We start from the raw sequence: 25078 nt of genomic DNA on the forward strand, positions 1-25078 counted from the left end.
GGGCGGGGCAGAGGGTATGAACCATTGCTTTAATAGGTGTCTGTGTTTGCCAAAATGTGCTTGCCACAGCAATGCTGCTGACTATGTTACTTTAGCTACGTTTGCTCAATACCCTATGTTACTTTAGCTACATTTGCTCAATACCAAACAGACACAAGGTACTGTGCTACAAAAGCAATCTGCACCCATTCTTAATTCCCCTCCTACTTCTTTCACAAGTCAGAGATTATCCCATTTGATTGCCTTATCAGCATTATTATCATAAACCCAGAGTGGTACTGGGGGGAAAAAATGATGCTTGGAAAGCTGAACACCCCTACAGAAGGAAATTCAGCACTCTGAGAACAGAGGTCCCCTCAGCATCTCCAGGAACAAACCAGCTGTTGTACTATGCTTATGGTCAAGATAACAGACCAAAAGCAGGAAATGTTAACCTAGTGCATTTGCCCGGGTAGTGTAAATGTAATGTTAAAGTAGCAGTTAACCCGTAAAACTAACACCGAAAGATTGTTAAAAAAATGCATATAAGTAACAATAGTTGGAATAAAGATATATTTGGCAATAGCTGAGTTAAAATGTACACTTTGGCAATGAAAATTTGCTTACAATCTGTGAAAGACTTGCAAATACTCAGCAAGCTCTAAAAGAGATCCATCGTGCCGGCTTTTGTGAGTGGTCCCACTGGAATTAATATCAATGGCATAATGAGTGGCTGAGATTCAGGCTCAAGCTCATGTTATCAGACTTAGACACACACACACACTTTTTCTCACTCTCACTCATGTCTTAAGTTTACTTGTTGCATATGCTCTTGCTCTCACGTAGCAACTGAGACTGTATTTTCCTAATTGAGCCTTACAGATTTTCACAGCTTCCCCTCACCTTCTGTCTTGAGGAAAACAGTTATTATCACAGAATTGTGATTATGAAAAAAGACAGTTGTTTTTTTTTTTAATGGTTTCTGAGTATCTTCTTCATATGTACAGCAAAAAATTGATCTAAATGATCTTAAAAGTACTTGAGAACTTAATTCTATCGATGTGCTTAAATGTTGTTCAAAGTTCAGCAGACATAATAAAATATATACCATAAATACTGTAAATAAGCAAATAAGCAACAACAAAAAAAAGTTGTAGATGGTTAGGGTATCAGGAGCAAAATAAAAATCACTACTTCAAAATATCTTACCAAATAACGGGGTTTTTTTCCCTTTTTTTAGGATGCTCACAGGATGTTTTATGTAAGCATTTCCTTTAAAGATACCAGAATGTTTCATTCAGCTAAGCAAAGTATTAATCTAGTTTTTATTATCACTATTCCTTGCAAGTCTTCTGGTTTTGAAGAAAACGGTGCATCAACGACTTAAAGTTTTGTGGATTTGTTTTTGGGGTTTTTTTTGTCTTGTATTATTCATATTCTCTTTTTTTTTGCAAAGTTCACTCTTTTGCATATGGACCTTTACTGTCTTATACCTGGGACTTTAAATGCCAACAGATACGTGATTTTATAAAGAAAGAAAAACCCAGAAAATATATTTTGAAATCTGTGTATCATATTTTGAAATCTATGCATCATATTACCATCAGGTATGACAGGCAGCTACTAATAAGACAAAAAAAATGGAAATAACAGAGATTTTTTCATCATTCACTCTCCCCAAGTTTTCAAGGTGTGGTTCACCAACAATGCTCCATGACAAAGCTTTCAGCTTGGCCACCTCTGCTACCTGATTTCTGTAGAGACAGGACAGCTAACACTGAGGTACTGCCAACTTTTTTATCTTCTTGACGTCAATGATATTTCTGAAAAATCAGTATACTTAAAATAACCACAAAAGCCTCCTGTAAAAGGTCAGATTGAAATGAGCACTACAGATTGGAGGAAATCACACAATCCAACATTTATCAAACCATTTTGTTGGGGAAAATTTGACTGTCTGGACTAGAATATATTTCTTTGCCAACAAGCAACAATTCCTTTTGCAATACATTCTTCTTTTCAGTGCTAGTTTTAGTGTTAGAAGGGCTTGTTGCTCCTTAGTCTGTGCAGGTATCATTTCTCTTCTTAGATCCTCACCTACATGGGATTTGAAAAATGTTGTATTCCAAAGCCCAAATCCTAAGAGCTGTCTACTTAGGGAGAACTAACAGTTTGTTTCTTTGTTCTCTAAGGCTGTGCTTAATTCAAGGCCAAGTAAGCATAGCCTGTAAAGAGATGCCCATGGCAGAATTTGTGCCCAAGTTCATCTGGCAGCACTTTTCTATGTTGGTAGGGTCAAAGTGGCAGGCAGCACCCTGGGAGCAACCTGCAAGCAGTTTTGCCTGTAAAGGTGAGTGGATCATGGAGCGTGCTTGTATTCATCACCAAAGTTTTCTTGGTCATCGCCTAGAAATCTTTTTCCCCCCTTTCCTTTCTTTTCATAATTTATGCCCAAGGGTCTTGTGTGGTGGGTACTGAAAAGCAGAATTCAGCAAACACTGGGACAGTGCTTCAGCCGATATAAACTGGCATTGCTTTAAAGGGGACTCGAGTGATGACTGATTAAAACCATTCAAGGATATTCCTAGACAGGCAGTTGCGATATAATTTCCTAACGCCTGTCAATGCCCTGAAAAAGCAACACTCTTTGTAGTGTGAGAATAAATCACCTCCTCTGTGCTATACTAGCTCAGTTTGGATTCACTCTTGGCAGTACATTGAAAACTGCGGCAATTACTGCATGATGGGGATTTATAATGTGAATCACAGCTCTTGAGGAGATGAGGTGAATCCATTAGCTAATTTTCCATTGAACCATTTAATCTAAAAGGGAAGAAATGACAACACCTTGCTTCGCCACCACAATTCTTCCAGATTTTAAATATTATTTCAGAAAAATTGCAAAAAGGAGAAGTAAAGCAAAAATATTCAAGGCATTTAAACTTCAGATTTGTAAATAGCACCAATTTTCAAATTCCATAATTACCCTTCCAAGCTAATACTCCAAACCCCCAAACCTTCTAGCAATCCATACTACAATACAGTGCATCAAAAGGCATTTTGTACACAACACTTATACACACTCACACTCACACACATACTTACACAAACTATTCAGAAGTACATATACTTTCATGTGCACACAAATGTCCAAGAACTATTTAAAATTAGTTTGAGAGTGAGTAGCTAATACTGCATCTGACAGGCTCCCAACCCACAGGCTTTACAGGTACAACCCCCACTAAATATCGAGTGTTGCAGATAATCCTGTACATGAAAAAGGTGAAAAACTGATATATCACAATTATGCTGATTTGTTTACACACCTATTTAGACACACACACCTCTAGTGTTACCATAATTCATTATATACCAAGAGATGTAAATGAGAATAATGAGTAATTTATTAATGGCTTTTATTGTGTTTGCCTTTTTTTCATACAAAAAGAAACTCTCTTTTGTGTAAATCATTCCTAATTATTCTGTTATTTAGTCGAGAAATATATCTTACCTTAGTGACCTAAATCTACACCAGCCAATTAGTCAGAAAAGTCTCTATAAATAGTATGGTTATTCATTGTCCAAAACCACCACCACCTCAGACATTTATTATTATACTCATCTATACCTCTAACAGCATCATTTTCTTTGTGTTAACCACTAAGCTCCGCAAAATATGACCTTTAATTCTGCAAATGACATTTTCATTTTTAAAGCCTAAGATCAGTATTCCCTTAAATTTACAAACCCTTTGCATTTGACAGCACAGCATTATCATTCCAGGTGCTTAATTAAGGTAGTTTCTAAATTCAGCTTACACTAAAGATAACCTGAATGTGTATGGGAGAAACGTTACACGCGTGTTTTGATCAAATGCTGTCACATATTCCTCTGGAGGCCCGCTAAAACAGATACTGTAGCTCAATGCAACTTTTTTAGAGGTGGTGTAGGGGTGGAAATAATTAAAATGTTACCTTTGCCAAGTAATTCCCAATGTATCCTCACTGGCACTGGGGTATAAATGCCTGCCGTTTTGATTCATGGTCCAGTCACAAATTCTCAGCTGTCAATTGAAACCTAGCAGTCAGATATGCATCGAGCAGTACTACAGTTTTTAGTATTTAAATGAATACATGCAAACTAGTACTGTACATGGCAAAAGCCTTACTTTCCCAAGAAGTAACTTTAAAAAATAAAACAAACAAACAAAGAAAAATAACTTATTCTGAGAAATAAATGCCTATAGATTTGCTTAAGATAATGCTACTTTAATATGCTCCTCTATTAATAAAGCATAAAAGAGTAACTAGTGTTTAGCACATAACAATTAGCCATTATTAGATTACAAACTGAGCTGGAATAAAAGGAAATGTTAATATTCAATAGCGAGATACTTTAAGAAAGGAAATAAAAATGCTTTTTTCTCTAAGCAATGCTCTATATAATGTGTATTAAGTAAAGGTCAAATATAATCAATATCTTGTAGCATGCATTTTGTGAAACATAGAAGACATGCAATTTATAGAAAATTTGCCCAAATTAAACAAACTGTATGTCCTTATCTTGCTATTTGAGAAGGGTAAAGGTATTGTGTAATTGAAGTTTATTAATCTAGTGTTACTGAAAGTGGCATTATTTAGCAAGAGGCGATAAAATAGTCTAATCTTGCCTTAGACTCAGAATAGTAGCATTTAAAATATTTTATTGGATTTTAATATAAGGAGGAATGTACTAAATGTTAGCTGAAACAAATTCTTCCCAGATCCTCAAATCATCAGTTGTGCCTTCATGGATTGTTCAAGCAACCCTCTATAGCTCTGTTTATTTAACAGCTGCCCTATAGTGTTAGCAGATTTATTGAAAAAATATACTGCTTATTTTTAAGTTTATGAAAGTGAACTTATCTGGCTTGTGAAGAAAACATACATTTTAACCTCTGTATAATCATGCTGTGTAAAAATTGCTGTACCATTATATACCATATATGTGCTGTACCACATGATACAGCACTCTGAATTGAAGATAAAATGTGGTTGCTGAGTTTAATTGCATTTGATGCATTTTAGTTTTCTCTGTCCATATTCACAGTCTTTAGATAGCACAGGCTACAGCAAACAACTATAATAAACTATTTTCACAGGAGCACAATTAATTGCAGTCTTTTCCTGAAAAATACAAATGCTGAGGACAAGACAATATTGCAAACCTGACCCTGTCCGGCTGTTAGACTCATAAGCTTCCTGCTGTTAAGGTCTGAGAAATGGAAATGTTAGTCTCTGATGTTTTCATAGGGATTGTTTCTTGTTTGTTATCTAAAGAACTCCAAGGGACCTTCTAAAGGCCATTAAAAGCATGACTAAACCACATGAAATTAACCAGAAAAGGAAACATGCAGTCAAAAAATTTGCTAGAGGTAACTGTGAATAATACATTAAATATGTTTAAAGAAAGGGGTAAGTAAATATTTGGTTTAGTCACTATACAAAACAGTATTGTAAACCTGATTTTAATATTGAAGACAGTAAAATATGTCAGCTCAGTTACTCAATGTACGGTAGATGTATTTCTGCTATAATCCTTAAGAATGTCATCATCTTCATTACAGATGCATATTTTAAAGCTTTATAACTTAGCTATAAAAACTCACTTCCAGCTGAAACACAAGACTGAAAGGTTAAAACCCCCCTCTTTTCTTCTTTCTCAAAATATAAAATCTATGAATAAAAGCCCTTTGGCTGATTAGACCATAAAAAATAAAAAATACTAAAATCACAAACTTAGTGTTACCAAATTATTTTATGTGCTTAGGTCTAGCTCAAAAATCTGGCAAGCACTTAGCTTGCTATAGAACCTGCATTTGCAATTCGGGGAAAACAGTAAGGGGTTGATACATTACGTTTTAGTAAATCAGCTTCTGCACTAAATCATCATATTCTTCCCGCAGTCTGTATGAAAACTTTCCACATGTACAGCTAATGTGTTAAATTTATCATTAAGAAAGCTCCAAAAAGAGCTTTTCAAAACCTATTTCATGAATTTTAATAATGGCATACTTCATATTATATACAGTCATACGTACCTCAATACATATATATCTAAATACTGTAATGGTAATAATAGAACATGTGCATTTTATATATAAGCTGTAGACACATACAGGCACATGTATATGAAGATTCATGCTACACCAGGCTTATAGTTAGTGTAAACTGTAGTGCTATTCACTGCATCAACTGTGCCATACTGACAACACCTTGAAGAACTACAGGTCTACATGACAATAGGTTCTGTGATAAGCCCAGGACTGCATCAGCTGTGCTGAAAACCACCTTCCCTATGCTAAAAATTATTGCTCCACACTCCTCAGCAGGCTCACATAGCTGCCATGCTGTCTTTAAAAACTAATATGCCAGGAATTTTTTTTTTTCCTCCCTCCCATAAAATTTCCTCTCCCAAATCACTCCTGCTTAGAGATCAAGATGTCTAAGATTTAGAAATACACTTTTGAAAGTATGTAGAAATATCACTTTCAAAGTCTGCGTCTGCATCCCTCATGTGTGTTGAGTGTTTTCTGGGTAAAAAGGCTGGAGAAGCTTAAAAGAGTTCTACGAGCCCTGGCTCCATTTGATGGAAGAAGACGTCTGTTCACAGCAGCAGGGGGAACGCTGCCCTTGGAGGATGTCCAGACAGCCCAGTAGGGAAAAAAAAAAGACCTGACGTGAATACCAAGCTTTGGAAGGATGTAGGGCACTTTAGTATTTTTAGTGCTCCATGTTGCCTGGAGTCATGCTGAAAGCCTTCTGGCTAGTTGTAGTCCTCAGAGTAACTTAAGTGACCTCTAAAATCATGCCACAGTGTTAGCTGGAGACACTAGAAGGCACATTCACTCTCACCCGCAATAAGTCACCTAAAAGAGTTTCTCTGCAGGACGTGTGAAAGGGAGAGGCAGGAAACCACTTGAAGGCTACTTGACAAAACTTAAATTCCTCAGTAGAGGGACTTAAGAAATAGTCCTCATGAGACGTTTAATAAATGCTGAAAAATATTACTAACTTTCTCAAAAATATGCTATGAATGCAAAATAAATGACCTGATCTGGCATGTGACATGGGGAAAAGTCTTTCCTAGAAGCCTGTTGGACAGGCCGGCTCCTCAGTCCCACGGCTTTGTCGTTTTCAGCAAGGCAAGCCACATTAATCCCACTTCAATAACACCTTCCATCCACAAAACGTTGTCAATGATTTTTTTATTTTTCTCTCACCTAACCACACAGAAAAGAACATGGGTCTGTATTCTGAAGTGGAAAAGCATGGCCAGCCTTGCAGCAGATGGGGAAACCTCACAGGCAGCCCAGCCAATTTCCTGACACGTGGAGCTGCAGCGGTCTCTCGTCCCTGCAATACGTCCTTGCTGCTGCACTCATGAAGTAGCAGAGAGCACAAAGCCACTGCAAGTGTTTCTCCAGGGAGGCAGTGCAGCTCCCTGAGCACACCCGCCTCAGCCGTGTCATGGGAAAGGGACCACCAGCCCAGGCAGAAGCAGAGCAGTGGACCGAGTGCTTCTCCTAACTCTTCCACCTGCCTGAAGGTCATCCACCTTCCTGCTCCTGTTCTGCCCTCTGTAAAATTCTAGGAAAGTGATTTTGGTTTGCTCTTTCCAGTGCTGTGAGACGTACTGATGTGAAGTTCTACCCAAGAGCAAGATTTCACTGCAGCTGCCTTTTCAGTTTAAACTGGGCACCTTCCAAGCACAATCATCCTGCAGAGTTTTAAGTGTGCAAGTCCTACGTACATGAAAAACCCATAGTCAACAGCTCAATCTTTAATCATAGTCTGAATAATTTTTACAGGTTAATATTTAAGTAGGTTTTGTATTCTCCTTAGTGGCTGCCTAAGACTAACATTCATTTCAAGCTTCTGTGATCGCTAGTGAAAGTAGATACATGTTTTGGAAAGTGTAATAGCAGACTGTGCTATAGCTTCTCTTAGTTGAGAAAAGCCCATAAAACTTAACATTTGCATATTGTCTTTGTTTTGACTGAAACTTCCTTTAAATGTGTTTCCTTTCCAGCAAGCATATGTGAAAGGTGACCTCTTATCCATTTACATACCTCCCTGGTGGTCATGTGACCCAGTTTTACGTCAAACTGTCAATTATGATAAGGGACACAATAAGAACAGCCTAAGTGTTGATAACCTGTTTCCTGGCTTTACTGAGGAGTTCTGTTTAAGAGTCCACTTGTGTTCTTCTTTCAACCTTCTGCTGAAAGCAAAAGCAACATCCACCCAAAACATTTTGCAAACAGATACTCTGTGTTCAGTGGACATTTAAGTTTACAATTTCCGTGATGAATAGCATGAAGAGAACTCCATTTTGAACTGTGTGATTCAGTAACTAAAGGATGCATCTGGTAAGAACAACTTCCTACTGAAGAGGCAGGGCAGTCTGGTGCATAGGAAATAAAGAGCAATCTACAGTTTTCTGATTTTGCATTTTAGAGACCTGAAGTGTTTCTTATTACTACGTACATGGCAAATGTCTCACTCATAAATGTCAAAGCTGTGTGAAAATCATGCAAACCACACACCACACCTGGAAAGTCCAAGCTCTAGTGAAAACCATGCCATTGTATTAATCAGTGCAAAGGCTGGAGGAGTTCACTAGCTCCTCAGTAATTGGGCCAGCATTAGTTAGCATGGTTTACTGTAACAGACAGGAAAGTTGTAGAGGTCATTGTCTTCACAGACCTCAATAGCTGTCCCATCTACTTATATTTTCTAATTAAAAATAGAATCACCCATACAAGACTCCAAGGTGCATTAAAATTAAATAAATGGCCAAGAAAGAAAACCTGTCAGTTATTTCATTCATTCCAACAGAAACCTTCTTATCTGTGAAACCATTAACCTGTATTTGCAATAAATACAAATGTCTACCTATCCATCCATCCATCCATCCATCTTTTTATATTGTTTACATAAGTAAAGTGCATGACTAGCATTTCTGGCAACATTCTAGCTTTATAGCCAGAAAAAACATCAATCTGTCTCTAAGTGTCTATCATTTCAAGAACATAGTAAGTTCATGAAGTTGGGAACAGTAACACAAGGAGGCTACAGAAATGCCATCACATAACCATGAGAATCCTGATCATTAAGACTTTGTTACTGAACTAATGATCTCTCCATTAAAATTATTTAGCCAAAAGAATGGAGACACAATTAAAATCTGGCAAGGGACTGTGTCCACTTGTAGAAGATTGAATTTGACTGAGTTTCCTCAATTTGTTGCTTTTTCCTCTAATCCAGTAGAGGAAACCACGAATCTTCAGTAGATGCAAATCAGAGAAAGAAGGGGGGAAAAAGGTGCTCCCATATAATTGTGAAGATTATCCAACCTTTCTTTTATGCACAATTCATTTAAGATGTTTCTCAGCACAGATGATGAGCACCAAGTACTAGATTTGACTTCATAAAATAATCCTACCAACCACCAACAGTAAAATTAAGATAAACTGTCTCACTCAGGTACTAGCTCTTATCACTTCCCTTGCCCCTTCCTATGGTGCCCTCCCTGCAGTTACATTATCAATACTTAACAACTCCCAGAAGTTGATGCTGAACCAAGACAAGCAAACCAAGTGGTCATTAACTATCTGTAATAGACAGTTTGGGGGTGGGGGGGGCTGACATGACTTTTTTACAACAAAATGATAAGTTATATGTGACTCTCTAGATGCCAATGAAGCAAGAGGTATGTTTTGTAACTATTCATGTCACAGTATAGAAATACCTGGTATTTCAAGGCAGGTAACAGGAAGACCCACCAGCAATTGCAGCAGAAAGTGGACTGCATAGTTATAATTCCTCATTAGAACCTTGTCTTCCTAACTATCAATGTAGCATGCTAAGTAATTCATGTAACAGCTTATTTTTCACAGTATCCAGATCAGTAAAAGCAAATAAACTGCTCCCATTGGCACTACTATGCACTGTCTTTCAAAGTTGTATTCAATGCTTCCCATCTAAATGTGAGTATTCCAGGTAGGCTGTGCTATAAGTTGTTTGTCGGAAGTTCTAGCAAACTATCACTTTGTCAAAAGACTCCATGTAAGTGCGTGTTGCAAAATACATGTGTAACTTCTAAATTTATTGTGGTTACAGTAATTTAAACAGGCTACATAATGGTGCTTTTTAACAACAACAAAAAGTACTCAACGGTACATGCCAATATTTCTCATAACCAGAGAGAATAAATCTTCATAAAGACTCCTCCAATGAAGTAAAAAATGTACCGGTGACAATATTTATTCTTGAGGGGTCAATGTGCATTACAGGGTATGGTGAATGTTTAAAAGACCTCTCTGGAACTAAAACCATTGGCTTTCTAATTTAGAATTTCTCTCCGCTAATACAAAATGATTGATTGCCTTTATTTCATGTACCCCTTGATTTTTCTTTTCATTCATCATGGGCTGCTTTAAACCAAATGCATTTAAAATCTGCCACAGGAAGAGTGGTCTCTTTTAAATTGTTGTAAAGTAATGAAAGGACATCGTAAATCAATTCCATTTCTGCCTTACCAAAGGATAACCTTTGCTCTATTAAAGTTGTTTAGACAATCTCAGTGCTCTACCTCACTTTCTGGGTAATAAGCATATATGGCACTGTCATCTCAGAGATGCCTTTAGGATTTAAGTGAGTGAAGGTAACTAATTCATTAGAAACTTATATATACGCACTTATATATTCATATTTATCCATCTGAAAAAAGCTTTGTTGTTAAAGTATTCTGTTCTTTCAAATGGTTTCAGCAGTACATACTATTCCCTAATTTTGCACATATTTATATGTATAAGCATCCACACACGCACACCCCCCCCAAACACACTCAGGCAAGCATACACATGTATCCATTGCGTAAGTTAGAAAAGAATAGAGATTTCACAGCAAAGATGAAAGCATGACACAATTTTTAAATTTACTATATGGCTTACCAATTGATATGGTCACTCACCACTATATGGTCACCAACTGATGCTCTTGAATCAATAAAATGAGACTGTGAAGCAATATACTTTAGAAGGGAGAACATTGGTTTCACACTGTGGCATTGAAGATTTTTTCTGTTTATGAAGTGTATGTGAGACCTAATTTATTTTCCCCTTCCCCTTAAGCCATCTGGCCACATGTTTTACCATGGAAGGGAGTATAAGACACAGTGCATGTAAACACCAAAGACTGTGATGACCCTTGAGATCCCTCTCACTTTTATGTTCCTATGACACTGCTGAAATCTCCAAATTTATTTCCATCTACACAAAGCCAAAAATATATAGAAGATGCATGAAACAAGCAATATATGAATTACATGTCATAAACTCAGCCAAGGGGAAATTAAGCATGCTGCCACTACCTTCTGGCATGTGACAAGAAGCTTGTAACTCTTTCAATGAACTTGGAAGAAGGTGGAGTGGGCTTAGGCAGTAGCAAATTTGCAGAAAAAATTGTGTCTAAAAATATGTAGTGAAAAAAAATTTTTATTGCACATCCCCAAGTTAACTGGATGACAAAGACTTTTCAAAGGATACTGTGTAAAACTTCACATGAAAAGAAATCCAGAAATTATATGCACTGTGTTTAAAAAGAGACACATTGTGTGTGTTTTAAAATACAATAAACATATACTGTGTATCTTTTAAAAAGAACCATGTTATAGTAATTATAACACATTTCATAACACAACAATCTTTGAGAGGTTGAAAAAAAGGCAATACACTAGAAAATTTACTGAAAAATTAATGGTTGGCAAAACCACTAATTGTCATTTGGTATTTTCATAAAAGTGTACAGATGTTTCCAGTTAGGTCTCACTGGTTAAAAAAGAGTTGGCAAAGCATCAACTATCTTGAATAAATGATCATCTTTATGATTTTCTCTGAACTCTGCATGTGGTGACCTTTAAAACGGACATACTGCCACCTTGCCCTGGGAGTGGGTAGGGATAGGGAGTTCCAGATGAAGCACACTTCAGCTATATCTCAGCAAACACAGAACAGGTAGGTTTACTGAAAAATGAAACAGGCATGTGTACCAACTGTTGACAGGAACCCAAGCCTGAGAGAAAAATACAGTACAATAAATACCAAGGACTATTTAACAGCCCTTTTCCTACTGCCACATTCAGCTTTTTTCCTTATAACATTTTACATGTTGTTAATTTCGAAGTCGTCTACTGTTAAGATCTAGGAGCAACACAAACACACATCATAAAATACGTTAAAGTTCTAAAGGGTCTGAATTTATTCATGTTACTAGCAATGTAGCATTTCTGTATATGCATGGCCTTGCTACTGACTGCAGCTAATTTGTTTGTAAGCCATCATTAATCTCGGCTGTATATTTTCACAGTTTGGGTAAACACTTCATTTGCATTAAATTTACCGCATTAATGAGATGTGAAATTCAAAATGCTACTTGAAACATAAATGATGTAAGAAACTAGAACAAAAATGTGGTTTTATCATGTTTGAAATCAGCAGACCAATTTAAACCTATTAAACTAGAAATGATGATGTGTTGCATTGAGAATTTGGTTTTATAACTCATCTTCTAGAACTAAAATGAAGAAATGTAGGCTTAAACATCTGGGGAAAAAAAAACAAAATAGCTTGAAAATAATAAGTTGGACTTTTTGCTTTGGAAATTTTGCTTATTTTTTAAACTGATTTTGAAATGAGTATTTGTTTCTTACATACCTCGTTCTCTTTCCTAAAATCCTATTAAAGTTTACATGTATGAGCTCTTGAAAAATAAAATAATTGAAAGAAATATGATTAGAAGTTCCTTAAGATGGCACAAATCTAAGAAATAAAGCATATGCTAAATTGATGTTTCTTAAAGGATTCAGTTTTGTTTTGAATAAACTTCATCTTCACATGACAAATACTGAAACCCTTAGGATCCCAGTCTAATCCAAGATAACAGTGGCAGCACGTAGGAAGGTAATATTGCAAAGCTTCTCTAAATCATTACACCTATGTGAAACTTGCCCACCTGTTGCTGGTGTAGGAAGGATGGGTCTCTTGGGCTTAGTCCCACATATCGATTGGCTTGGGATGTGCCTGAGGCTGTGTAGGCTGATTAAGGAAGAACAAAACAGATTGATAAAAATACCAACCTATCATAACTATTACCCTGTGCAGGTACAGTACAAATATGAGAGATCCAGAGTTATGATTTTGCAATATATAGGATGCGTCTCTGTTTTTCCTTTATTTAAACTTTAATAGAACGCAAAAGAAAAATTGGACCAAAAATTGGAAAGATGTGTAAATTCCTATAAACTTCAATGGAAGCTGCATGTGTAAGTCATAATGATGTCTCCTGTTAAATAGAAGTTCCTCTGATTAATATATTTTTAATTTTTTTAAAGTGATTAAATAAAGTCTGTATTCGAAGGAATCATGAGCCTGCTTCTCATTTCCATTACACCAGTCTAAGGCACCAGTGAAATCACTGAGATTACAATGTTGAGAGAAAATATTCATGCACACTTATTATTCTTACTGCTGTGAAACCCCATCACAAGACTGTAAAAAAACAACAAAAATTGTGTCCTGGTTTCGGCTGGGATGGAGTTGATTTTCCTCCTATTCTTCCTAACTTTATATCAAGAGTTCGGTTTACTTATGTGTCATGAAATGAATCTTTACAGGTCTTTGGAAACAGGATATAATCTGATTTGTATTTTCATGAGAAGGGAGCTAATTTTTACTATGCAATATAATATTAAATATTCGACTCCCCTGTGCAACAAGAAACAACATTTTCCCAAGAGGACAATTTAAGGAAGTCTTTTGCTGTCTGCTACGGAAGATTAAAGAAATCCCTTCCGAGGAGAAAGGGAATGGTAGGTGATGCTGGGATTAGTTACAGGATATGGTCCTTCACCTGTAGGTCATATTCCTGTCTGGTCTCTGTCAGTAATCCCTAAAAGCCATTAGCCTCTCATGGCTTTTGGTGGCACTTAAGAAATGAGGTAGGTGGTCTTATTCCACTTCCCAGTGTGGAGATATCTGCACTGCAACTTGCAGCACCACAACCTGGAAACTTGCTGGCAGACAAAGCAAAACTACTAAAATTGAACAGCCATACACAAGGATGCCAGTGAGGAGCTAGATGGGAGTACTTACTGAATTGGCCTGTTAGTATTAAAGTCACACAGCAAATACAAGCAAATGAAATCGATTAAATTAAAAAAAAAAAAAAAAAAAGGCTTTATACAGTAAACAGGCTTTACTGAAAAACTGTCATAAAAATTAATCTGTTATTAGAAGGAAATTATGGTGGAGACCACAGGCTTCCCCAAATACTATCAAAGCCTGCTGTTCTTTCTCATTCAAAACAACTCTGCTATTGCACTTCAGAATGAAAAGCAGTGCTAATCATTTGTCTTTTTATTCTCATCAGACTGAATAATAATGATAGTTTGTTGGCCAAACATATGGGTTTTATACATATCTATATATAATTTGAACCATTCAATCAGTTATTGCAAATAAAAGTAAAACTATGCCTTAAAATATATTTAGTCTTGATTTTGCCATTAAGTTAACATTAGCACTCTGTGTGGCAAGTCTGTTATGACTGATAATACAGTTTGTATGTATTCATACATAATTTATATTAGCAGCAGGACATGATCCCTCATTTTTTGCTATTTTCTTCATCACCAAGCTACGTTCCTTCACTTTTTTGCTCTTAGAGTTACCAATCCATTTTCAAAAGGCTTTACCAAGCAGACTACTGCACTACTCTGAAGACCATAACACTCTGAACTTTATAGCATTTATACGCTATCTCATGTGCAGAACTGGCACATTCAAATAAAATTTGTTCATAGGGTTTTTTTTTATTATTATTTACATGCTGTAGTGACAGACTTTGGATCTTTAGGCAAGAAATTACTTGCACACTGTTGTGGAAGTATGAGGGGGTTATTTCAAATATCTATGCCAAGGTGTTCTACGTTCATGGGGAATCAGGTATCCAAGTTCCAATGAATTGCACGAGAAACTGGGTCCCAACTTCATTTGAAAATATGGTCCAAATTTTTCCCTTAGTAGTAGGACAATGAACAGATTAGGTTTGCTTTCCTGTAATGATGAATAACATGGTCAGATTACCAGAGAACATCCCAACTCAGTTCTGACATTGTATTTGTTCTTTTTGCAATTTGTATCAGAAACCCTGACCTCATCTGAGACAGCTATTTAGGCCAGGCACGATCATGTCAAACAGGAAGCAGAATGAAACCATGGATACTTGAAACTATGCACGAACTCAGTTTTCTCAGTTTTCTACTCTGGACCAAAAGTTTAGAGCAACAGCTTCTTGTTTGCTACTAAAACTAACTCTTCTTAAAAGGTGCAAGAATTGTACCACAAACGACCAAGGAGGATACAGACATACTCTACCACATTTTGACAAAAATTCTGCTACACTAAAAGAACAGCTAAAATACCTCCCTAAATCTATCCATATAATATTTGTTTATACTTAAACAATAGTTTGTCCAAAGGTTACTACTATCCTTTTATAAGAAAGGCATAACCAGTTTTCCTCCTTTACATCTCGGCCACTCTTATGCATTTGAGTCTCATCTCTGCTTTACATTCTAATGAAAAGATTTAAAGCAGTATAACATCTAAGAAACATAGAGTTTATGGTCTCTGTTAATGACAGACCAAAAGTTAGGGACTAGATTCACAGTTCAAATACTAAACAGGTCCAAAGCAAGTCATTTTAATGTAACAGACCCTAAAGAGATTAATATTTTTAAAGACTGGTAAGTTTTCTTCCAAAGTGTATGTTTGGAAATGTCTCCTAAAAATCTTCACCACTCTGATAAATACTGGTAACACTGGCCATCTCAAGTCCAAATAAAAGTTCAAAGACAACAGAAACACAGAAAGTAGTTAAAAAACAACATTCTGCATCACTGAGCATAAGATGAGTACTTGGAAGAGAAGAAATTACCCTATACATAGTAACACCTTTGCACTTATTTCCAAAACTGCAATTCCATTGAAGATAATAGGATAAATAATATGGTCCTCTGTAGTAATAAAGAGCTTAAAATGTTAAAGTTAGGGTTTGTTTGTTTGTTTTTTTTAAAAAAGAACAGTGGATCTACCATCCATTGCAGCAATGACAAGGAATTAAAATTTTCTTTTGCCACATCAGTTGCTTTTGCTAAAAATGACACAACCTATATGAACATGCAATTGTCATAGCTCGGATTCAGTATGCGTTGTAACAAGGCTTGATTTCTGTAGGAAAGTTCATTGAGGAGCAAATTATCCAATCTCTGTTTGGAATTCCGTCTGTGGGTCATTGTAAAACCTTGCTGTCTCGGTGTGCTTCTCAATGTCTTAACAATGTCCACCTTAGATGAAAACCATGTTTTCTTTTTCTTGAATAGTGGTCAAATATGCAGGCTTTTCCCTTTCATTTTGGCTGTCATGTCACAAACTTTGGTTCGTGTAACATGATGCATGGGTTGCAATTTGGGGAGGAAAAGCTTTGTAGTCAGATCATGTTTGCTCTCCATGTAAAATGATGAGCGTCCACTTGGTCAAATAGTAGGAAAAGGCGCCTTTTTCTGGCCTCAATTTGAAATCATAATGAATCTTCGATGGACATTTTTTGTTTCCTAAAGAAATACTTACTGGTTGCTGTAGGTGAAGATGCCTCACCTTCAGTGGATGTAGTGATGGGTTTAGTATCTGTCATGGTCAGGGTCACAGGTCGCACCGCACTGTGATGGGGAGAGGGTGCCAAAACTGGAGTAAAATGGCCAGGCACTTTCCCTAACTGCTGTTAGGCTACAAAACAAAACCAAAAGAATGCCTTGTGAAACATACACATTGCGTTTAAGGAACCTACCCGCCTATCTTAGGGTTTTCCAGAATGCCCATCACCGTAGTACCTGCATGCTGGAATGCGCCGTTCTAACAAGGCTATGAATTTCTATGTGGTATTTTTCAGCAGATCGCTCCTCAGATAGGTAGTACATGCTTAAGTAGCAGTACTTTTTGGTAAGCTTTATTTCTTTCTGGATGCAGCATGCATCAGATTGTGTCAAAATATATTTGCTGTTCACGCAGTGGCTGTGAACCACAGTAAATCCCACGATAGCAGGATTAAACTGACCAGGCATAGGCCCTAACGTACGAAGTATTAAGAGCAAATGAATGATGCAAAACCTCTGTTTTCACATGCCATACCACTCTGGCTTGGAGCATAACCAAGACTTGACTATAGCTGTCCACAGAGATTATGCATACTGGAAGGCTAACTAATAATTCACAGGTTTGGGAGTGGGGGAGAGGGTTAGGATACGATGCACTATAATGCATACATCGTAACATCTGGACAAAAGCCGCCTACCAAAAACAGAGAAGTGTTTAATAATGGGAACTTTGCAAGTCAGGAGCATAATAAACAAAGACATTTCTTTCATAGATACAAGAGGCAGTCTGTATATGACCTTATGGTACAGGTCATGAAGGTAATATGCTCCTTTCTGCATATAGGCACATCTGAATTTGGCACTGTTCACTCATAAATGTGTATGTTTATCCAATGCTTAAACCTGTCCTCAGACATTCTGCAGGACTGTAAATACTCCAATGGTAAATAACTTGCAGTAGGAATTAGCAAGTAGTAAATAGTTTTGTCAACAGTGGCTGATAACTTTTGTCTTAAACAGATTGTGTGTTCTGTGAATCATAGGTATTTTAAAATACAGCCATACAAAGGAAAAAAATACTGGGAATCTTATTATCAGAAGAATCTTGTCAAATTTGAGATAACTCAGTGTAAAGAAATGGACTGATTAAGGACCTGATTCAACTGATACAAGGAAAAGTTAAAAGAGGTAGACATGACTACAGTAATGAAATAATAACTGGGCTGAGACAATTACTGCAAGTATGTGCAGAGTATAAACACACAGAAGCGGAAGGAATTATTTGGAAAGTACAGGAAGTATAAACTCGGGGTAATGGAATGAAATTGAGAAGCAGGAAATTTAAAATTAATAGCAGGAGAAACTTCCTGGCAGTATGATTTACTAGACTTTGCAAGTGCCTCCAAGGGAGAGTCTTGCTCTTTAGGACACCTAAAACTAAACTAGAAGAAAACACTAGAAAATACAAGTGCAAATGGAGACCTATCTTGTATTCATAGGAACATTAAGCAGTTAGCAGACTATTTCTCTCTCTAAATCACAAGCCTTACAATGAAAAATAACAGTAAAAGTGCACATTAATGAGAAGTGGCCAACAAACTACCCCTCTAAATGGAAAAAAGTCACCCCCTAAACATAACAGTATGTTTGAGGGGGAGGGAGGGGAGTGTTGGAGCAGGGTTGGGGACAGAAGAGCCATGGAATCCCAAAATCTTGCGAATATAGAAATTGGGTGTTATTTGCCACTTTTTCATTCATGCTCCTAGTTGCACAAGCTGAGAACTTACTACTAGGAGTTTAGTAACAGGAATAAGTGTCAGCTGTCAAAGTAGATTCAAAATAAGAGAGCAGCACAGATTGACAGGAATGACCATACTTTCACAAATAACACAATTTCCCCGAATAACTGGCATGCTACATTAAGTTTTATTTACTAGGTGAAACTTAACAGTTGGATAGATCTCGCTTGTTACGTGTACTTGAAATGAAAATGAGATGTGGCAGAATATATACAAGACAATTTCTAGAGAATAATGTGGCCTAAAAGTTTACTGAGCGTCTGCTTGCATGCTTACATGACCAATGGGTCATAAGTAGGGAACTCACTCAGTAGTTACAGAGGTCTTTCCTCAAGAATACAAATTACATCTTTATATTACAGCAAACAGTCATATATTAAGTATGTGTCAATAAGTCCACTTTCTTTGACATCTATCTTAGCAGTGGCTTAGGGAATTTTATTTTGTGGGCTCTATTTTAAAGGCCTGCCAGCCTCTAAAACCAGGTGTCTTGGAGACCAGAAATCTGACTCCACCTTACAAAATGAAAATTTTAACTAACATAAATTCAGAAAACCTCTAAGAGTTACTTAAAATAAATTCCCCATACAAATGACCCAAGATACTGCAAAACTTAGAGGCAAGTATCCTCACTTGCTGATTGCAAGTTGTACAGAGTTCAACTCGAGACATCTCCATGTTACAATAAAACAGGCTCTGTCATAGGTAAGGGAGCCGTGATGCAGTTTGAGGCACTTGTGGGGAAAACTGTCAGAAATACAGGCAGTCCTTATGATAAACTTTTCTCTAAAACACCGAAATTCTTGTCAGTAAGACCTGCTTGCTACTTTGGATTTTCAGTACGTTTCTGGGGAGCCTCCTGCAGAGGCAAGCCCCCTCTCCTGCCCTGGCAGCCCAGCTGTCCACACAGGCTGCTGGAGGGAATACCACCTCCCAGTTGCATCTGGTAGCTCCTAGGTGGAGTCATTGACCTGTGACCACAGGGCTACCTTAGGAGCCTTAGCTCATATGGTGTGCTAACATATCACAAAACCAGCTGAGAATCCCGTACCAAAACGATCAACTTTTATTAAAAACTAAGAAAGAAGATTCCAGGGAGTTTATGGATTGAAACAGCCAGTGTCATCAGTTTCCAAAAACAGCTCTGTCTCCAAAGCCAGACTCAAATGAATTAGAAGGACACAGCTGGAGACCAGGACAATTTACAGCAATGTATCATCTTCTACTGTTCCCTGGTGATCCCGGTCAACAGGAATGCAATGGCTCACATGGACTCCAGCTTAGTCCTTGTGCATATGGTCCAAATGAGCAAACCCTTTCCTTGCTGAGTTATAGGACGAAGAATATACATATACCCCATTCTCATGTAAACCATGTTTTTCCCTGTGCGATACATAACAGCAGTGCAGTACATCATCCCACTTCATTCAAACTGAGGGTGAAATCCTGTCCTTGTTGAAATCCATGGGCAATTTGCTAGTGATTTTAGTGGATGCGGTTTGTGACCCCCCCACCAAGTGTCTAAATTTCTATTTCTTTTCTTTTTTTTAATGTCTTCTTAAATGGTAGGCATTGTTCCATATCTGTCCTACACGTAAAACTGAGTGCAGACACAATACAAGAAAAATGAGGTCTCAACCTCTAGACAGAAAAATAAAACCTCCTAAGTAAGAAAAGGGAAAACTTGTTACTTCAGTAAGTTTAAGTCTTATGGTTCCAACTTTTCAGACTCTGACTGCACATTGGATTTCAAATGCAACTATAACCTAGTTACCTGCCTCTTAACAATTTTATTGCATATTGTCACATTTCCCCAGGTATCTTCTGACTGCACTTTATGATTTATTCTGCTTTTATTTTTGTAATCTCTAACATCTATTATTTTCCTTTTTCAAGTACTTTACCTCTGTTTTCACATTTGTAACATAAGATTTGTTTTAAAATTTGGCAGTAATGTCAAATACTGTATATTGCAATAGCTGTTCAGGTGTTATTGCTCAGCAAACAAGATAACACAAGAAGGCATAAGTACACACAAGACAGAGCTTGGTGTACCATGTCTAAGAACCTAACTTCTCCCATACTGGAAGCTTCCTGTATTTAAATTTTTAACTAGCCTCATTGGTAGGTAAGCACATACCTACCGGGACTTTTACATATACAATTCTTCTTCAACAATCCTAGCTGTCTTTCAGATGTGAACTAAGGTCCTCCCTTTGACACTGCTTGTCATGGGAAACAGTACACATGAAATTTTCTTAAAACTTCAGTGTTTTTCCTAGGTGTGCTATATTCGAAAACAGTTTATGAAAAGCAGTCTTGTACTCTCCCAAATTGTGTTACATGAATGTCACTCATAAGAAACTTTCCTGAAACATCCATACTTGTCTTTCTTGCATGCAGTGAACAACAGTGAAGCAGTTAACAAAACTTATACATAAGTTATCATAATTAGTTTGCAGCTTAAGATCATAAAGTAGTCCTAAATAAATAGATCATGTAATTATCTCAGAGTTATTACTTAGGCCTGTCTTCAGACTGACACTAACTTGCTGCACTGGTTTATACTCAATTCACATTTCTATGGTTATCTTTGCAAACACAAAACTAAAAGCTTTTGAAATAAAGGTCTAGATTTTGGACTGTGGTAGTTGATAGTGGTACAATCTCAAGAACACTGGCTGTCTCAGATGTCTCAAGTCCTCTGTCCTGCTTTAAGTTTTTAGTGCAAAGAGGGAAACCCTCTGGCAAGAAATTGCCCTCTGAAGTTGTCAACTCATAATCTTATTGAAAACTGGCTGCTAGAAATATTTTCTGTGACCTGTTCTCCTTTTAACTTTTGCAGTTATGTCAAAAGATATTTTAGCATGTAAACTATATATCTATTTGGACAGTATCCACTTGAATTAGAAGTGCAAATATTTATAGCACATCATTTAATACAAATTCATTTTGTCTTTATTTAAAACAAGTTCTAGGTTCTAGTTCCAGTTTTCCCTGAAGGGATTCTTACAGACAAATGCTTTACAGGTGAAAAATCAACTGTTACCATCAACTAGGGCATCAATATGTCTGTGTGATGGATTCACAGAGAGATGATGCCTGAGGCATAAACCTCAAGCAAATTGCATGGAGTCAGCTGTGTTAGATAAACAAGCTGTGCATTTGAAAATGGGAGAGGGAAAGAAGCAAACACAATGAAGGTCTGGCAAATTGAGCCCCAATTTATACAGGTATACATTTTTCTATTGTTGTATTGAAGGCTAATTTGATTTGCAGATCTGTGTCACATTTCCCAACTTTTAATTCACACCGTCTTGAATTGCCACAGATTACCCCATTCATGTGTCCAAAGCCACAGATGAGTTGTATTCACTGTCATAGCTGTAGCATAACTTAACTGAGATTGCCAGGCTGTTAATACCTGATTGTGTGCACTATGCACACGTTCAGTTAATCCTTAGGTCTGAAGCCTAACAGAAACTTCTAACAGAAGTGAATATGGACTTTCTTAAAATCAGGATTCACTACACCTGTTTTCCCTGCTGGGATTTTGCTAACGTATTTATAATCACTAATTAATCAACCTTCTCCCAGACTTCTGTTTACATATTTGCCTAAATGTCAGCACATTTACACCTTAGGTCTTCAGTTACATTTTAGGACAGTGTTTTGTCATATAGCTCACTACTTCCAGCATTAAAAAAATCTTTCTGATGCCATAGTGAAATGGCAACACTAATATCTACAGATGATATATCCAAACATAACAGAAATTTTACATACTTATTAAACAATTCATATAAGCTATTATGTTGCTTAAATGATAAAATATATTTTATGTTTAAATTTGCACAGTATCTTTTTTTACAAAAAAATTGTATTTATAATTCCAAATTCCGAATAAAATAATTCCAATTTTCCTTGGAATCTTAAATACAAAGCATCTTCAAAGAAATAGTCAACAAAGGCCAGAAATTATCTTAATCCTGTGCATGTCCTAGGAACAGCTATATATGATACTGTGTTAGGTATTTCAGAAAGAAGTTTCAGTGCTTAATAAAGATTATGTTACCCCAGTTAACCACTATACTTGGAGAACAATATATTTGCATCTCAAAACACAGGTTTTTCAATAGAAACTCTGTGTTTCCCAAGAAGGTTACGCTATTATAACCAAGAGATCAACCAATGAGTGCAGTTTCAAACTACATTCAGTGTGTTTGGAAATACTCTGTCACCCTTTTCTTCTCAACAGTTTCAGACCCTTGTAATGGCAAGATACTATGGTGAAGAATATCACTGCAAAACCCTATGGCAGTGTACTTTTGAGACCATGGATTGAATTAATTTTATTGATGAAGCTGTAGAAGATCCAGTTCTGCACATTTTGGTCCCCTGCTCACACACCAAATATCTTGTTTTAACAGTTGTCTACTAGCCACACCTATGAACCTGGAAATCATAGCTGATAAGTTCTGTCTTTGAGTCCATGACATTGTGCTCTGTGATATCCACAGTGGGTGATGGATGTTTCAGAAAATCTACAAGTAAAAGAAACAGGAAGAAGTATCTTCCATTTTTCTAACTCCCCCCCCCCCCCCTTTTTTTTTTTTTCGGTTATACAACACAAACCCAACCTTTTACCTCAGTAGAGCTTTTGCCTAGGGCACCCTAGTGCTACATCATGTTGTAAACATCCAATGGCCATGTTAGTCTCCCACTGGAGACAGCTCAATGATACAGAAGGCAGTTTAATCAAATGTGCAGAAGACATATCCTCAAGTTATTATCTGTCTGAGTAATATAACATTATACCTTTAAGACTCTGCTAAACATAGGGGAATGGTATTACTAGAGCACTGCCAGTGAGACTGTAGAAGGTACTATAGGGCAGTTCCTCCTCAGGTTGAACCTGGTGGGTTCCAGAAAGCATTTGTTTAACAAGAAGCAAGGCTATACAGATTTTCTTTCTGCTATTGGACATACGTTAGCAACAGAAATGTACTTTGCCTTTTTATAGTACCCCTTACCACTTTTCGTAAGGATGAATCTCACTAGTTTCCATACCCTTGCAACCTGAGCAACTCATTGCTACAGCACATCTTACACAGACCTCACTGGGAGATGCCACACAAAAGCTTAAGGTGGTGTGACATGCAGCTACCTGTCTGCTTGAGGAATTAGCTTTAGAAAAAACATGTTGTTGCCAGTTCTTGGCTGACAACATCACTTTCTTGAGAGAAATCAAGGTGTTGACTTTGATCTGTAAGGCTCTGAGTCTCATCTATTTGAGAAAGCATTTTCCTCTTGATGTAACGCTGCTGAAACTGAGAGCAACTGCAGAGCTTCAGCAACCCATGTTCAGACACAGATATCGTAAGACATTCTAGGCGAAGAGTGCTCCATCCTAAATCACAATTTTACCTATGAGCTCACAAAATCCGAATTATTTATCAACAGATAGAGCACAAGGAAATACCCAGCTTTCCCTGTATATTTGCCTTAACAACAGGGTAAGTCCATGTTACACAAACATGGGAAAGGAAATCTCTTTGTAGATAAGTGTTCAAAAGATATCCTTGGGTTAAATGGTATTTCATGCACTCTGGAGACTTATAACTATGCATTTAATAAACTAAAAATGAGCAAACTAAATGCAAAGTAATCATTTACAACTGCAATTAAATCTTTAAATAGCTTGTCAGTAGATACAGTTAAGCTAGTACTCTCCCTCTGCCTCCCAATTACAATTAAAAACAGCACATTGCCGTAGTTAATCTTCAATAATTTCTTAAAAATTACAAGGAAAGACTTGCCCAAGAAGCTGAAAACTATTAAATGTCAACAAATAAAAGTGCTAGCTATACCAGAGAAACCACATGCACACATATCACTTGTGTCAGCTTATTCTGCTAGTATTCTCCCAGGAACCAACAGGAAACCCTTTGACGAGCCCAAACATACCTCACAAGATTCCCTCTTTGCTGCTAAATGACTGCTGTTATTGCATTGAAGAATGACAAAGCATCTGCCTGGCAATGAAGAGTGTGCCTATCTTTCATTGAACAAAAAATTGAATACCCCAATCAATTATGAGAGGAAAATAAGTGGCCTCACCAGCTTCCAGAAGCAGCTCTTCTCAAGCAGTTCAGGTATTTCTGTCTTCAGACAAAGATAAAACCATTAAAAAGATAAAGCTGCAAACTAGCCGACATTGCAACAAAGTATGTTTTAACAGCCCCAGGAATTTTAGTCAATACGTGGACAGCAGTTCACTTGAACTGTAGTATGTAACAAGTGTAAGCCATGTATTGTAAGGGGAAAAGGGTCTAATACCGAAATCTCCCAAATTGGAGGCAGTTTTACCGTGCCTCTGAAAACTGCACATTTCATCCAAAATATCACAAAATTTGATTTAAGGTTACCTGTAAACTGTGCCTTTCATAATCCAAACTCAAAAGGCTTGCAAGATTGACTACTTCTGTTTGCTTAGTTCAGTCAGAAAAAAATTTCTCACTGACACCAGGATGTTCTTCAGCAGG

At 37.0% G+C, this 25078-nt stretch overlaps 1 protein-coding gene across 1 annotated transcript in view; it reads right to left on the reverse strand.

Annotated features, from left to right (window-relative positions):
- Positions 1-3953: 3953 nt before the first annotated feature.
- LOC104074384 (nuclear factor 1 B-type-like) overlaps positions 3954-25078 on the reverse strand; it is a gene marked incomplete at its 3' end in the record, with an annotated part of 59688 nt that continues 38563 nt past the window's right edge. The window contains exons 8-11 of the mRNA XM_009574476.1: positions 16972-17207; positions 16712-16859; positions 13035-13117; positions 3954-4042 (exon numbers count right to left, since the gene is read on the reverse strand). Of these exons, the coding sequence (XP_009572771.1) occupies positions 3954-4042; positions 13035-13117; positions 16712-16859; positions 16972-17207 (556 nt within the window). The remainder of the gene's footprint in view (positions 4043-13034; positions 13118-16711; positions 16860-16971; positions 17208-25078) is intronic.

The sequence above is a fragment of the Fulmarus glacialis genome, unplaced genomic scaffold, assembly GCF_000690835.1.
Source record: "Fulmarus glacialis isolate BGI_N327 unplaced genomic scaffold, ASM69083v1 scaffold35073, whole genome shotgun sequence".
In the NCBI taxonomy this organism is placed as follows: Eukaryota; Metazoa; Chordata; class Aves; order Procellariiformes; family Procellariidae; genus Fulmarus; species Fulmarus glacialis.